General features: G+C 48.2%; 2 protein-coding genes across 6 annotated transcripts in view; one reads left to right on the forward strand and one right to left on the reverse strand.

Annotated features, from left to right (window-relative positions):
- The window catches only part of PIAS3 (protein inhibitor of activated STAT 3), a 34,778-nt gene extending 32,028 nt beyond the window's left edge, over positions 1 to 2,750 (forward strand). For all 5 annotated transcript variants that reach the window (XM_081175450.1, XM_081175447.1, XM_081175449.1 and 2 more), the window contains one exon: positions 162 to 2,750. In XM_081175450.1, coding sequence (XP_081031576.1) covers positions 162 to 440 — 279 coding nt within the window. In that variant the 3' untranslated portion in view covers positions 441 to 2,750. The remainder of the gene's footprint in view (positions 1 to 161) is intronic.
- A 2,549-nt stretch (positions 2,751 to 5,299) lies between these two features.
- NUDT17 (nudix hydrolase 17) lies at positions 5,300 to 12,037 on the reverse strand. Its single transcript, XM_081175475.1, has 9 exons — positions 11,927 to 12,037; positions 11,658 to 11,787; positions 10,657 to 10,779; positions 9,916 to 10,099; positions 8,515 to 8,540; positions 8,069 to 8,161; positions 7,246 to 7,349; positions 6,032 to 6,163; positions 5,300 to 5,898 (listed from the first exon to the last, which is right to left on the reverse strand). Exons 1-9 carry the CDS (start codon positions 11,932 to 11,934, stop codon positions 5,736 to 5,738), a joined length of 963 nt encoding a protein of 320 aa, XP_081031601.1. The 5' UTR covers positions 11,935 to 12,037; the 3' UTR covers positions 5,300 to 5,735.
- Positions 12,038 to 12,687: the final 650 nt, after the last annotated feature.

Raw genomic sequence — 12,687 nt, forward strand, 5'->3', positions numbered from 1 at the left:
TTCTAGGGGTTTTGTTTTTAAGTGTTTTCCCTGAAGTTTTCCCACCCCTCTCCTCTGACATAATGGATCATGCCGGCTCACAGCCTTGGTTAATACCTTTTAACTCGTTGTTGTTGTTGTTTGTTTTGCATCAAATAACTGATTGTCTCCTTCCCTGACAGCATTACAGCCCTTCCGTGATCACCTCCCTGGATGAGCAAGACACCCTGAGCCACTTCTTCCAGTATCGTGGCACCTCACCCCATTTTATGAACCCCCTGGCCCCTGTGGTGGTGGGGTCCCATGGCACCGTGGGCTCCCCCACCAGCAGCAGCAGCCGCATGAACAGTGTTGTCTCTTCGCCCACCACGGCCTTGCGGGAAAGCCATGTGCGCAGTGGCACCGTGGGGGGCAGCCCCATCTTGCCGGGGTGCCGGCCAGATATCATCTCTCTAGACTAAAAGCTTGCGGCGTGGAAGATACCCTTTCCCTACAGGAGGTGGAATCGTCGTTCCCCCACTGGAGTGAAACAAGGAAAAGACAGAATTCCGTCAAGCCTGTTTCTTAGAAAGAGACAAATTGGGCAAAGATCTTTATCTTGTTTTCCTTCAGGGCTCTTTTTTTCATTCTGCAATTCTGCTCAAGGTTTGAAAAATGATGGAATTGACTTGGGACAGTTTGGGGGGCCCAAAGAATCTTGCCTTTTCATTTGGCCTTGGAGCTGCTTGGGAGTTTTGAACTGGTGGAGTCCAGAAAGCCCTGAAGAACTGGGGAAACAAGATTTAATTTCAATCATGGGAGGGCCGAGTTCCAGGTCCCCACAGCCTAATGGAAGCAGGATTATTTATGCAAAATGAGGCAAATGAAGACTCATCAACATATAATCCGAGTTGCAGAATTCCACTTTTTTGTTTTGTTTTGGAGCATGAAACCTGGGTTTCTTCTGTCCGGGATTTGAATGCAGAATCCTCAGTGAATGCAGAATGCCAGTGAAATCAAGGCAACTTTATCGTAAGCACGAATAAATTTGGTCTTTGGGCACAGCTCTGCAACAAATGACCAGAGATCCCAGGCAGGTTATATTGGACTATTTCAGACTGGCATTAAAAAAAACAAAAAAGTGGAAGTTTGATAGAATTCTTTGTTAGGGAAGGACATACTGTATGTGCCCGATGAAGGGCTAAAGTGAGACTTGAAAGCAGTGTACTAATTTGCCAAAACCAAAGCCACCCCCCCCCAGCAGATTTTTACAGGCTCATCCGGTGAGGGCATAACAGGAAACTCACTTCCACAGTAAGGAGTGGCCGGTTCCAGCTGAGAGAGTTTTGCCACAAATAAAAACAGATTTCTCAGAGATCCTCCACGTGCCCAAACTTCTCAAGATTATTGTACTCGAGAGAGCCTGACGGCAAGCAAAAAAAGTTATTTTACTCATAATGAAGATGAAGTAGAAGCCCGGGATGAGCTTTGGAGCAGCTCAAGGACTCAAAAGGACTGGGAAACGGAGATTCCACTTTCCTGCTGACTTTCCCGCATTGGGGACTTCCGTGACTGTTTTCTCCTCTTCCCCTGGGCTGCGTGCGCACTTGACGGGAGCCGCGGGTGGGTGGAGAGCTTGTGCCCTCTACAGAGCAATGGGCTGTGACTTCTGGGTCTGTGCCCCCCCCCCCACTGCCCACAAAACCTGACCCATCGCAGGCAACACTGTCTTGACTCTTTGTCATAGGTACCTCCTTAGCTGTGCTTCCTTGAGATTCGGACTTACGCTAACGATGCAGCCCCGGGGGACGCTTCCGAAACCAGCATGCCCTTAAAAGTCCCGTGATTTGCGCCCCCGTGTCTCTGTCCTCCTCCCCTCCATCACCAACATCCACTGCGGACCTGCCCATCCTCAAGACTGTTGTTACCACAGTGTATTTTTCTAAAGCTGTAGATCTAGGGTTCCCGTCCCCACTCCTCTTAAAATATTTCCTGCCAATCTTGTACAGAGAACAAAGGATATATATATAGATATATATATATAGATATATATAATTATTATAATCTATATTTTCAGTTTTTGTACATAAGAAACTCCAAAGATCTTTTCTGTGTTTTCCCCCCACCCTCTCTTCCGAGGACGAAATGAAGGTTGCACTTCCCTCCCTGCCCAGGTGGGGGCAGCGCATCGTCCATTGCACAAACTTTATTTATGTATTTAAGTGTATAATTGTTTTGCGTATGTGTGTGTGTTTTAAGTTCGTAGCCGCTGCTTCTGCATTTTCCGCTTCCTGCACCTGCCCGTCTCGCCCTTTCCAAGCCAGACGATGCGGTGAGAAAGACAGTCAGTGTTCTGGAAAGCTAAGCACTTTTTCCTTTTCTAACAAATCCTGTTGCTTTCAACAACAAGAACAAGCCTTGAGTGGAGTGGTTCTGCCCTGAAAGGCAGTTTAGAATTTAAATAATCAAATCTCTCCCTGCTTGAAAGCAACAGGAGCACTAAGCCAGATGCAGCAAAGCAGTGACAGCCTTATGAGGAAGCTTTTGCCTCTTTTCAACTTTATTTTTTTTAATCACTCGACAAAGACTCCACGGTGTGCAGATCAAAAATCAAAAAATGCCCAATTTCAGGGCAGGAAATGTTCCAATGCATTTTGATCAGAGCTGTTAATTCCATTTGGCGTAGCCCGTTACCCAGATCTCCCACTCCTCAGAGAACTTTGCTTCGATAAGTCCTTCTTTCATGTTTCGTTTTAAATCTGAGTTTGGAACAAGAAAGACGTTTTGATGAATCCTGGGCTTCCTTGGAAGTTTATTTAAGGTTCCTGAAGGTAACCTTAAATAGGAGACATTCGCTCCCTGCGTTGGGACCATAGTTGAGTCGTAGAGCCCTTCCATAACATGCAGAAGGCGCAAACCCACCACTGCCAAAAGGATCAGCTGGCAAAGTGAGGTGGAAGTCAGAATTAAACAGCCCGAAAACTTCCTAGCATCACTGGGCCAAAGCTGCCTCGAACCGCTTCGCTTCCAAGCAGCAACACATAAAATCCGCATACCGTATTTTTCGCTCTATAAGACGCACCAGACCACAAGACACACCTAGTTTTTGGAGGAGGAAAACAAGAAAAAAAAATTCTGAATCTCAGAAGCCAAAACATCAAGAGGGATCGCTGCGCAGTGAAAGTCTTATAGAGCAAAAAATACGGTACTTCACGGCCATCCAAATTTGAGTTTGTTGGAAGTTCCCACTGTAGGGAATGTCTTACGTTTCAGCAGCACTTATGTCTGCCAGACTGTAGCGTAAGGGTTGGTGCCTTGGAGGTCATCCAACCTTTGCTTTAACGCAGATTAGCTTCCTCACCTCACCCCACCCCAATATATCATTTCACTAACATTTTAGAGGATGCTTGAATGGATGCAAATACGGTACACCGTTTCTTCAGAGCATCCTTTGGTGGGCAAGCAGTATTAATCTGCATTGGTGATCTGCGGCTGTAGAAGTGTGGGGATATTTTGAATCAGAAAGGTAATGAAGAGTTGAAACGGTGGAACTCCTACAGGAAGCAGCAATGGCCACCAAGCTCCATGGCTTTAAAAGATTAGGCAGATTCATGGAGGAGAGGGCTATCAGTAGCTGCTCACCGCTGCCTCCAGGAATGCCAGGTGCATGAACCCGCAGGGTGGGAGAGGGCACTTGTGTGCTCAAATCCTGCTGTCCAGGTTTCCCATGGGCATCCGGGTGGCCACCACTGAGAACAGGATGGTGGACCAGATGGGCCGCTGGCCTCATCCAGCAGGCTTTTCTGATGTTCTTCATTAGGTGTGTGACTTGGGTGTCCCCATGTCATTTCCATCTCGGGGGTTGTTTTTCAAGGCATCTGCTTAGAACGGTCAAACGCCAAGAGATTTGCGCCTTCAGGGTGGGTGGGGCGACACTTTTCTAGCTGACATAAATCTATAACGCTAGACTGCAAAACACGCTGACTCCTGTCACCCAGCCCTAGGCATTCGTCTCCTGAAAACTCCATTTCTGTTTGAACAAAAACTCAAGTCTCTAGTCCTTTGGAGGGGAAGCGTAGTGATGTGAGGCTATTCTTTGAGCAAAGTTTGAAGCCAGAAATAAAAGAGCTGGGGGTAGGGAGGGAGCTCCTGCCCTATATTACAGCTGCAGTCTTATCTTCCAACCTCAAATCTCCATGCTTGGTACACCTTTCCCCCATTCCTCCTGAGCATTGCCAACATTCCAGCTCCTTCGAAGTATGAAATCTTGGTAAGTGATACTGCAAATTTCTCTTCCAACAACACATGCATCTATTTGCGCTGACCTAATTTGACTTTCAAGGATGGGTGTGGGGAGCCTTCAGGAAGACACTTTCTTGGAACTTGGGGGCAGCTGTCCCCCAAGGTTCCTACCCCCCCCCCCTTGGCATGCAGTCTTGCGGCTGCTTATCAAGTGGGGGTTAAGACCAGGCAGCCACATGAAGAACCGCCAAGCTCTACAGGCATAAATGTTTTGTACATTAACAATGAGCATTTGGGGACAAAGAAAGGTCAGGGGTTCTGGTTTTTCTTTCATTGCCATTATCAACTGCTTTAAAACAATGTGTCTGCAGACAGAACACACACCCTGCTTCATCTCACTAACCTCATAAAACATTTCATCTGCACCTCAATAGCAAAAAAGAGGACTGCTTCGCTTCACACTTTTGGGTCTCCTTTTTCTGTCCATTGAATCTCTTTGTTTTATCAGCTTGGAGCCATTGTGTATATGCAAAAAGTACCTTTTAGATAAAATAAATTCTTGGCAAAAGAACTGTTGTGGAGTTCTAACTTCATTAGTGCCAATTTCCAGCCTCAGCTGGTTCACCTGCCATGGCTGTCCCTGGACCAAGAGAGCCTGGTTGGCAGTCCTGACTGGACTACTGCAACATGCTGCACCCGGGGCTACCCTTGAATTGTAGAGTTGGCAGGCAGGCTGGAAGCCGCGGCTGGTACAGGATACGGCTGCCAATCTGAGCGGAGCAGCAAAGTGGAGCCATACGTAACACTTTATTTTTGTTGGGGTTTTCAAAACAAAACATTTTAAAAATAAGAATAGCCATAGTTGATTACAAAAATGTGTTGCCCCTTCCTAAAAAGCACGGCAGTGGTTGCTAGACATGGGCCATGGTGGCACAGTGAACAAGTTGTAAGACTTTTGAGCAAGAAGACAGGGCTTCAAATCCACCCCACTTCCACGGGTTATTCTCTGTCATCTTGAATGCGAAGGGAACCCATATGTGCTAGTCCTTTGAACAGGAACCAGATAACCACATGAAAGAAAATTCTGGAACTCATGGTATGAAATTCAGATGCGTCCTATCATTTGCATTCGTTTATTTCTTCCCTGCTACCCAGTGGACTGCCTCTTTTAAGGATGTACAATGACAGGTTCTGCTAAAAAACAATACACCCAAACTTTTAAAAGCCCTCATTTGCTTTCCTGCCCCTGTTAATGTGGAGTGTGCCTACATCTCTGAAAGTTCAGGCAAGAAGTGAAACTCTTGTTGCTCCTTGGTCACTGAACAAAAACATGTGAAAATACAATTTCCCCATGAGATCAGTCCTCCCCCCCCACACACACACCCCAAAAAGGGAAGCCTGATTAACCTTAGTGGTATCGAGAGAGCCAACTGGCACCAGCATAAAACTAGGATTGAATCCAGTGGCTGAGTCCGGATCATACCCCATGTGGCTTGCCACCTCTTTCTTTCTCTTCCTTCCCAGTTTTGATCCTTTCACTCTGCTTGCACCGCTAAAGTGTCCAGCCAGAGCCTCAGGGCAAACTTTGTCCCGGTGCTCACTCTTTCCACGTCTTCCCCCTGTAGTGGAGCGGAGCTGAGGAACATTGTGGTGGGGATGGCCACTGTCTTGGCTGAGCCATGCTGCAGTTCAGTGATGCTGTTCAGGGAAGCAAAGAAGATGCCCAATTAGCCCAAAGAGCTGCCAGCACACTTTTGACCTAGGTGCTGAACAAGAGTGGGGTGCTCCCCGCCCCCCCCCCGTTTTCTGCATCCCCTAACCATCCACATACCTGACAGCTGGTGGGAGATCGCCTGCCATCGCACTGGTGGCCCCAATCTCATTCTGCGTAGCGGCGATGGATGCCAAGACCGGCTCGTCCAGCCAGGCGTAAGCACTCACTTCTGCTTCATTGGGCTTCAGTCTAACCTGAAATGTGACACAAAAGTAAGCACAGCCAAGCAACCAGAACTGCTCTAGGCATGTCGAGTACAGTGGAATATTATTTTAAAAGAAAATTGGCAATTCAAAGAGAAGTGTGGGGCTGTTTAAAAGCCCTTTTGCAAACAGGTTTTCAGAGGTTTGAAAGCAGTCCGTGTCTCCTTGCAAAGGGGCTTTCAAACAGCCCCACACCAGGCTTTGAAATCCCGACAATCAGGGCTTCACTTTAGAGTGTGGCATCACCTGATGTCACTATGACCTAGGGCGATTGGCAGGTAATGCCCCACCCACCTGTGAAATTTTGCCCGCCAGGGGTCAGGATATCTGGCCCACTGATCATAAAAGCTTCCCCATCCTTCTCAGCTTTTGCCACAAGACGCTCTGTTGTTTACTCTAAGATGAAATATTCTAATAAATTTCCATTTTCTTTTTAAAAAAACCTGTTATGATCATTTTAAGTAGGCAAAGCTGGGTGTGTAAACAAAGTTATCGCCAGTACAAAAGTATGCCCCCCATCTTTGCCCATGAAATATCTGGGGTTTGCCATTCCCAGTTAAAAGGCTGGTTGGATGTAAGAGGAAGAGGCCACATACATTTAAAGTCCTAGGATGCCACTTTAAATTGCCCCAAAGAATTCTGGGAGCTGTAGTTTGTGAAGGGTGCTGAGAGTTCCTAGGAGACCCCCTTAATGCCCTCCTAGAGCTGCAGCTCCCAGAGTTCACTGTGGAGAGATAGATTGTTAAACCACTCTAGGAACTAGGCAGGCTGCCCATTGGGGAATTCAGCCCTTGGGTGGAAAAAGGCCTCCCTTCTTCCCTGAACTAGAGTTCCAAGAAACCACCGAGTCACCAGAGCTTGCCCATAAGAGCGAATTAGAATTGTAGAGTTGGAAGGGACACCAAAGGTCATCTATTCCAACCCCCTGCAATGCAGGAATCACAACTAGAGCATTCTTGACATATGGATGCTGTGCATAGTTTAAAACCAGGAGGGTGTGTGTGTGCTTCTGGGGGGTCGCTTGGACACCCGGTTAGGCTTCCCGTGACCCTGAATGGCACCAACCACCTCACCTGGAGCTGCTGGTGACTCTCGCGGGAAAGCAAATGGAGGTAGACGACGACGTGGTGACGCTTTGGCAGGCCTCTGCTCAGCATGGGAGGGTACACTGACTGCAGGGGGTGAGAGAAGGCAGCACCCGTGAGGAAACCCCTAGGCTGTGCGAGAAGACCGACTCCTCCTCACAGGGTTGTTGTAAGGAGCAGGCTGGAAGTGAACTGCTTTGAACACTGGGGGAAGGGCCCTATCTCAATGGGCAGAGCAGTTGCTTGGCATGCAGAAGGTCCCAAGTTCAATCCCCCATGGCATCTCCAGTTAGGGCTGGGAAGATCCCATTGAAAACCACAAACAGCCACTGCTGCCAGTCAGTGTAGACAATTCTGAGGTAAATAGAGCACTCGGTCTCAAGTACTGCCATGTTTCATAACTCTCTTTTATCTATTCTTGAAAATTAATAGCTCCAAGGAGATTAGGGTGGCATGGCTCTTCCCCACCCCAATTCTATCCTCAACCCTGTGAGGGAGGCCAGGTTTGAGAGATGATGACAAGGTCACCTGGCAAACTGCATCCAAGTGGGAATCAGAACTGGTGTCTCCTCAGTCTTAACCAGATTGCTAAACCAAAGAGTCTCTCATGGGCGACTCTGCACAACTAATAGTACGTAAATAATTCACACTTGTGCATTTTAGATATGAAGAGGGCAAAGTCATGCACAGCTAACATGGCTGCCCCTGCCTCATACGGACTGGACTTTGAACCCCAGTCCCTCCCAGCCCTTCTGGGCACCCCATAATTCACCTCAGCTCTTTTGGGGTGCTTGAGTGACTCTTACCTCCCACAGGGCCAGCGGGCGCCAGGAAAACTCCCCGTCCTGAAGCCACAGGCCCGTCTCTTCCCCCAGTTCCCTCAGCCCAGCGTCCAGCAACTACAGGAGCAGAAAAAGCAGGTTTGCAGCAGATCCTGAAACTCCTTTTTTTTTTTTAAAGGAGAACACAAATTCAGATTGACAGAAGCCACTCTGAAGTACAAGAAGGACGGGAAAGAAATCTCTGTATAAACTGCAGGTAGCCAACATGAAGATGCTGCTGGACTACAACTCCCATCAGCCCCTGACTCCTTGGCCAGGCTAATGGGTGGCGTAGTCCAGCAACATGCAGAAGGAACCACATTGACCCTCCCTGGTATAAATAAACTTATTTCCTCCTAGCCTGGTTTTCCCTGACACAGGTTGCCTCTGTACTTCCTCTCCTTCCAGAGCACAGCAAGCTGTTTCGTTACCTGTTCGTCCTGTTCGATGTGGCCACCTGCAAAGGAAAAGAAAGATCCAGGTTCCCGCCATGCCAATTTATTTCTGACAGGCTCAATCCCCCTCTAAGCCCTCCGCTCAGCTCAGCGTTTCATTCTTGGAGTTGCCGGCTCAGCTCTTGGACACAAAGGAAAGGGGCTGAAACGTTGCGGGGGGGGCAGCTTTCCACAGGACGTACACAAACAATTTCTCTTTTGGCCTACCTGCCCCACCGGCATGCACGATGGGGATAAAGATAATACTACCCCTGCTCCTGCCCACCTAGCAGTTCAAAAGCATGTCAAAGTGCAAGTAGATAAATAGGTACCGCTCTGATGGGAAGGTAAACGGCGTTTTTGTGCGCTGCTCTGGTTCGCCAGAAGCGGCTTAGTCATGCTGGCCACATGACCCGGTAGCTGTATGCCGGCTCCCTCGGCCAGTAAAGCGAGATGAGCGCCACAACCCCAGAGGCGGCCAAGACTGGACCTAATGGTCAGGGGTCCCTTTACCTCTACCTTACCCTACAGGGCTCTTTGTAAGGATTACTGAAGGAGTACACTCTGAATGCTGCAGTTGATTCTGCAAAGGCGTTGACCTGCCCTGACATTCTATCAGTATTGCCCCAATGCCTCTAAGCCTCTCTTTCCTGTCTTGAGGACTAGGAGCTTGCTTTAAAAATAATAATAAAGCTAATACCACACTTGCACTCAGCTTGTAATCTGGATGTTGGGTGGACTTTAGTTCCCAGGGTCCAGGGTGCTTCACCTGACCCCCTTGTTCCTAGCCCTTGTTTTAGATCATAACCCACTCTGGAACTGCATTTTAAATGTTTTTGTAACTTTGGGAGGGTGTTGTCAAGCTTCTCCTCTGCCACCCCCCCCCCCGGCCAACTGAAAAATTGTGTGGGGGGGTCTCCGCTTAATAAACTTTTGTTTCACAAAAAAGCAGGTACTTTTTTTTTTTTAGGTGGGAGGAATTAAAAAATCATTCAGCCCCTGGATCCAACTCAAAGCCAATGTGGTATTATTTCTTTTATTTATTTCGTAAAATTTATATACTGCTGGTTTTAAGAAGAAGAAAAAAATACCCTCAAAGCACTTTATTATGAAAATCAGGCATCCCAGGTAAGGTCCTTGGCTGGCCTGTTCAAGCATGCAGGCTTAGTCTAAAGAGCCTCAATCCCAGTTACCTGGGGTGGGGTGGGGATACAAACTGCAGGGAGAAATACAGGTGTTCTCAACCTTCCTGTGGACCACCTGTAGGGTCTGGCTGTAGGATGACTGTGTATTCTCCTGCCTTTGGAGCATGGCAGCTTTCCCCATCCCTTCTCCACTTCTAATTTCTCTGTGTGTCAAAAACACATTCCCTTCCCCTGCCTCACCTCCAAATCTCACCTGGAGGGACCCAAATGTTGGGGAAGCTGCTCAGAGTCTTGGACCGCCTCGTCAGCAACACTTTCTGATTGGCCGATTGCAGGAGGATGGCCACGCCCACATCCACCCCTCGCTCCTGGGTCTCCACAGGGAGGGAAGAAGCTTGCGCCTCTGTCAGGTGTTTGATGGGGCAGAAAGGCGGTCTCTGTGGAAGAAGGTTTCTTTTTTTATCTTTTCCTTTCTTCGTGAGACAAACAAATAAACAGAACCGAACAAAGGTTAGCATGGGATGCTACATTTGCAAGAAGAACGATAAAAGCTGGTTATCCTTAGATACCTGTGACAGGTAAGTGGAGAGCAGCAGCATAAGAAATGAAGGAATCAGAGATGATTTGCCAGGTATACAGAAACATAAACCTATAACTGGAACCACCAGAGACACAAGGAGTACCAAGAATAAAAGGCTCTAAATTACATCAATGTCCCGTCCCCCCCCCCCCCCGCAACCAATTGGATGTTACTTATCACAAATTTCTAGAGACGTGTGGAAGAGACAACTGATTGTAATTTAACAAATGTTTTGGTTTTATATTTTTATTCTCTCCTTCAAAAAAAGAAAGAAAGAAAGAGGGTCACAGTTAGCAACTTGGGTGAGAATAAATGGAAGAAGGCGTCTTTAAAAAAAAGAAGCAGAACTGAACATTTTAAAGAGTGTTTCAGTTCTGGAAACCCCATCCATCTCCCTCCATCTCCCCCACCAACCTGCAGGAGGACCCTGTTGGAGCCAGCAAACTCCCTGTCAGAAATCAGGAACCGGCGCTGGTCCAAAGCGCAGTTCACCATCCAGCTGTCTTCGTCGCCTGTGCAAAAGTGGCCAACGATGCTCTGGGAGAAGCAGACAAAAAACAAAACAAAACCCTGGTAACCATTTCATAATACTGTATACAAGATTTTTTAGGGTGGGGGGCGGTGACCAATTAAGACTGTAGGTAATGCTGCAGTTCCGGGGGTGTAAATTACTATTAGACTTTTAAAAGGCCTTTGGTTCACCTGATTGACATCCTATACCCTTTTGAAAAGTGGCTCTTTTTGTGAGAAGGGTGCTATTGGGTTGTTGTTCTTATTTTGATTATATATATATTCAGTGGCGTAGCGTGGGGGGTGCAGGGGGGGCCGGCCGCACCGGGCGCAACATCTGGGGGTTAGGGTTAGGGGGCGCAAATCCACGGGTTAGGGGGCGCAAATTACTTGCCTTGCCCCGGGTGCTGACAACCCACGCTACGCCACTGTATATATTGTGGTTTTTATGTTGATCTTTTCTGCGAACCACTCTGAGACCTTGGGGTATAGGGTGATATATAAATTCAAATAATGATAATAATAAAAAGCTGCTGTTGTTGGATCAAGTTAATCAATTTGTTGAACTAAATTTTGAACCAGTGTGGAAATACCTGTTACTGTGTTCAATTTTCTTGTGCTATTATTTTCTTTAGGGAGTCCTGCAATCTGCAATTCTGAATTGTTCTTTTTATAGGGTAGGGGGCACTGGGGGCGAGTTTATGGAACCAAGAGGCCACCCAGATGTTGGGGAACCCCTGGCTTAATCCACTGCCGTGGTCTTTAGGGAATCACCCCAGGATCCACTGCTTTAAATGCCTGGTGTGGATGCGGGACCTCATCCGCCTGCAAATCACCCGGATCCTTCCACAAAACTCCAAGAGAGGACAGCAAGTGACAGACCCACACACAGTTTTCGTCGCTACCTGCTGGAACCTGGCGCGCTGCGGGCAGCTGTTCTCTTTGGACAGGTAAACCACCACCCTGGTGATGCTCTTCATGTTCGCTCTCCTAGCCAGCATCGGAGCGAGGCTTTTCAGAGGCTTTTCAGCCTGGCTGCTTGGAGGAAATTCACTATCATGAAAAATTGAAACATGCTGCCTCTACGCTGCAAAAGGCTCCGCGGCATTTGCACGCAGAGGTTGCAAAGGAACAGGAGACCCGTTTTTTTCCCCCTTGCAAAGGCTGTTGCAACCTGTGCATTGCACGATCCCTTGTTTTAGGGGCTTGTAAGTTTCAGGCAGGAAGTGAAGCCGACTCCCGGCTAAGGGCAGCCCCAGGAAGCTGCTGCGGGAGGAAATGCAATTTCTGCTGGGAGGGGTTGAAACCTTTGCAAAAAGGCGTCGCCGGCAAAGCTAGAGAGAGCCCTCTCGCGGCTGCTTTGAAGCGCGCTCCTTCGATGATTCTCTTTGCAATGGAACAACGGTAGGTATAAACATTTCCCAACAGCGCCATGCAAGGGGCTGGACAGTTGCCCTCGCGAAGGAAAAACACTATGCAACGCCCGGTTAAACTGTGGAACTCCCTCCCGCAGTTGGCAGTGATAGCCACCAACCTGGCTTTAAAAGAGGATTAAAAGGTAAAGGGACCCCTGACCATTAGGTCCAGTCGTGACCGACTCTGGGGTTGCGGCGCTCATCTCGCTTTATTGGCCAAGGGAGCCGGCGTACAGCTTCCGGGTCATGTGGCCAGCAGGACTAAGCCGCTTCTGGCGAACCAGAGCAGTGCATGGAAACGCTGTTTACCTTCCCGCCGGAGTGGTACCTATTTATCTACTTGCACTTTGGCGTGCTTTCAAACTGCTAGGTTGGCAGGAGGTGGGACCGAGCAACAAGAGCTCACCCCGCCTGGGGATTCGAACCGCCGACCTTCTGATCAGCAAGTCCTAGGCTCTGTGGTTTAACCCACAGCACCACCCGTGTCACTAAGAAAGGATTAGGGTTTCTCAATAAGGCA

This window comes from Podarcis bocagei (assembly GCF_964188305.1).
Source record: "Podarcis bocagei genome assembly, chromosome: 16".
Classification (NCBI taxonomy): domain Eukaryota; kingdom Metazoa; phylum Chordata; class Lepidosauria; order Squamata; family Lacertidae; genus Podarcis; species Podarcis bocagei.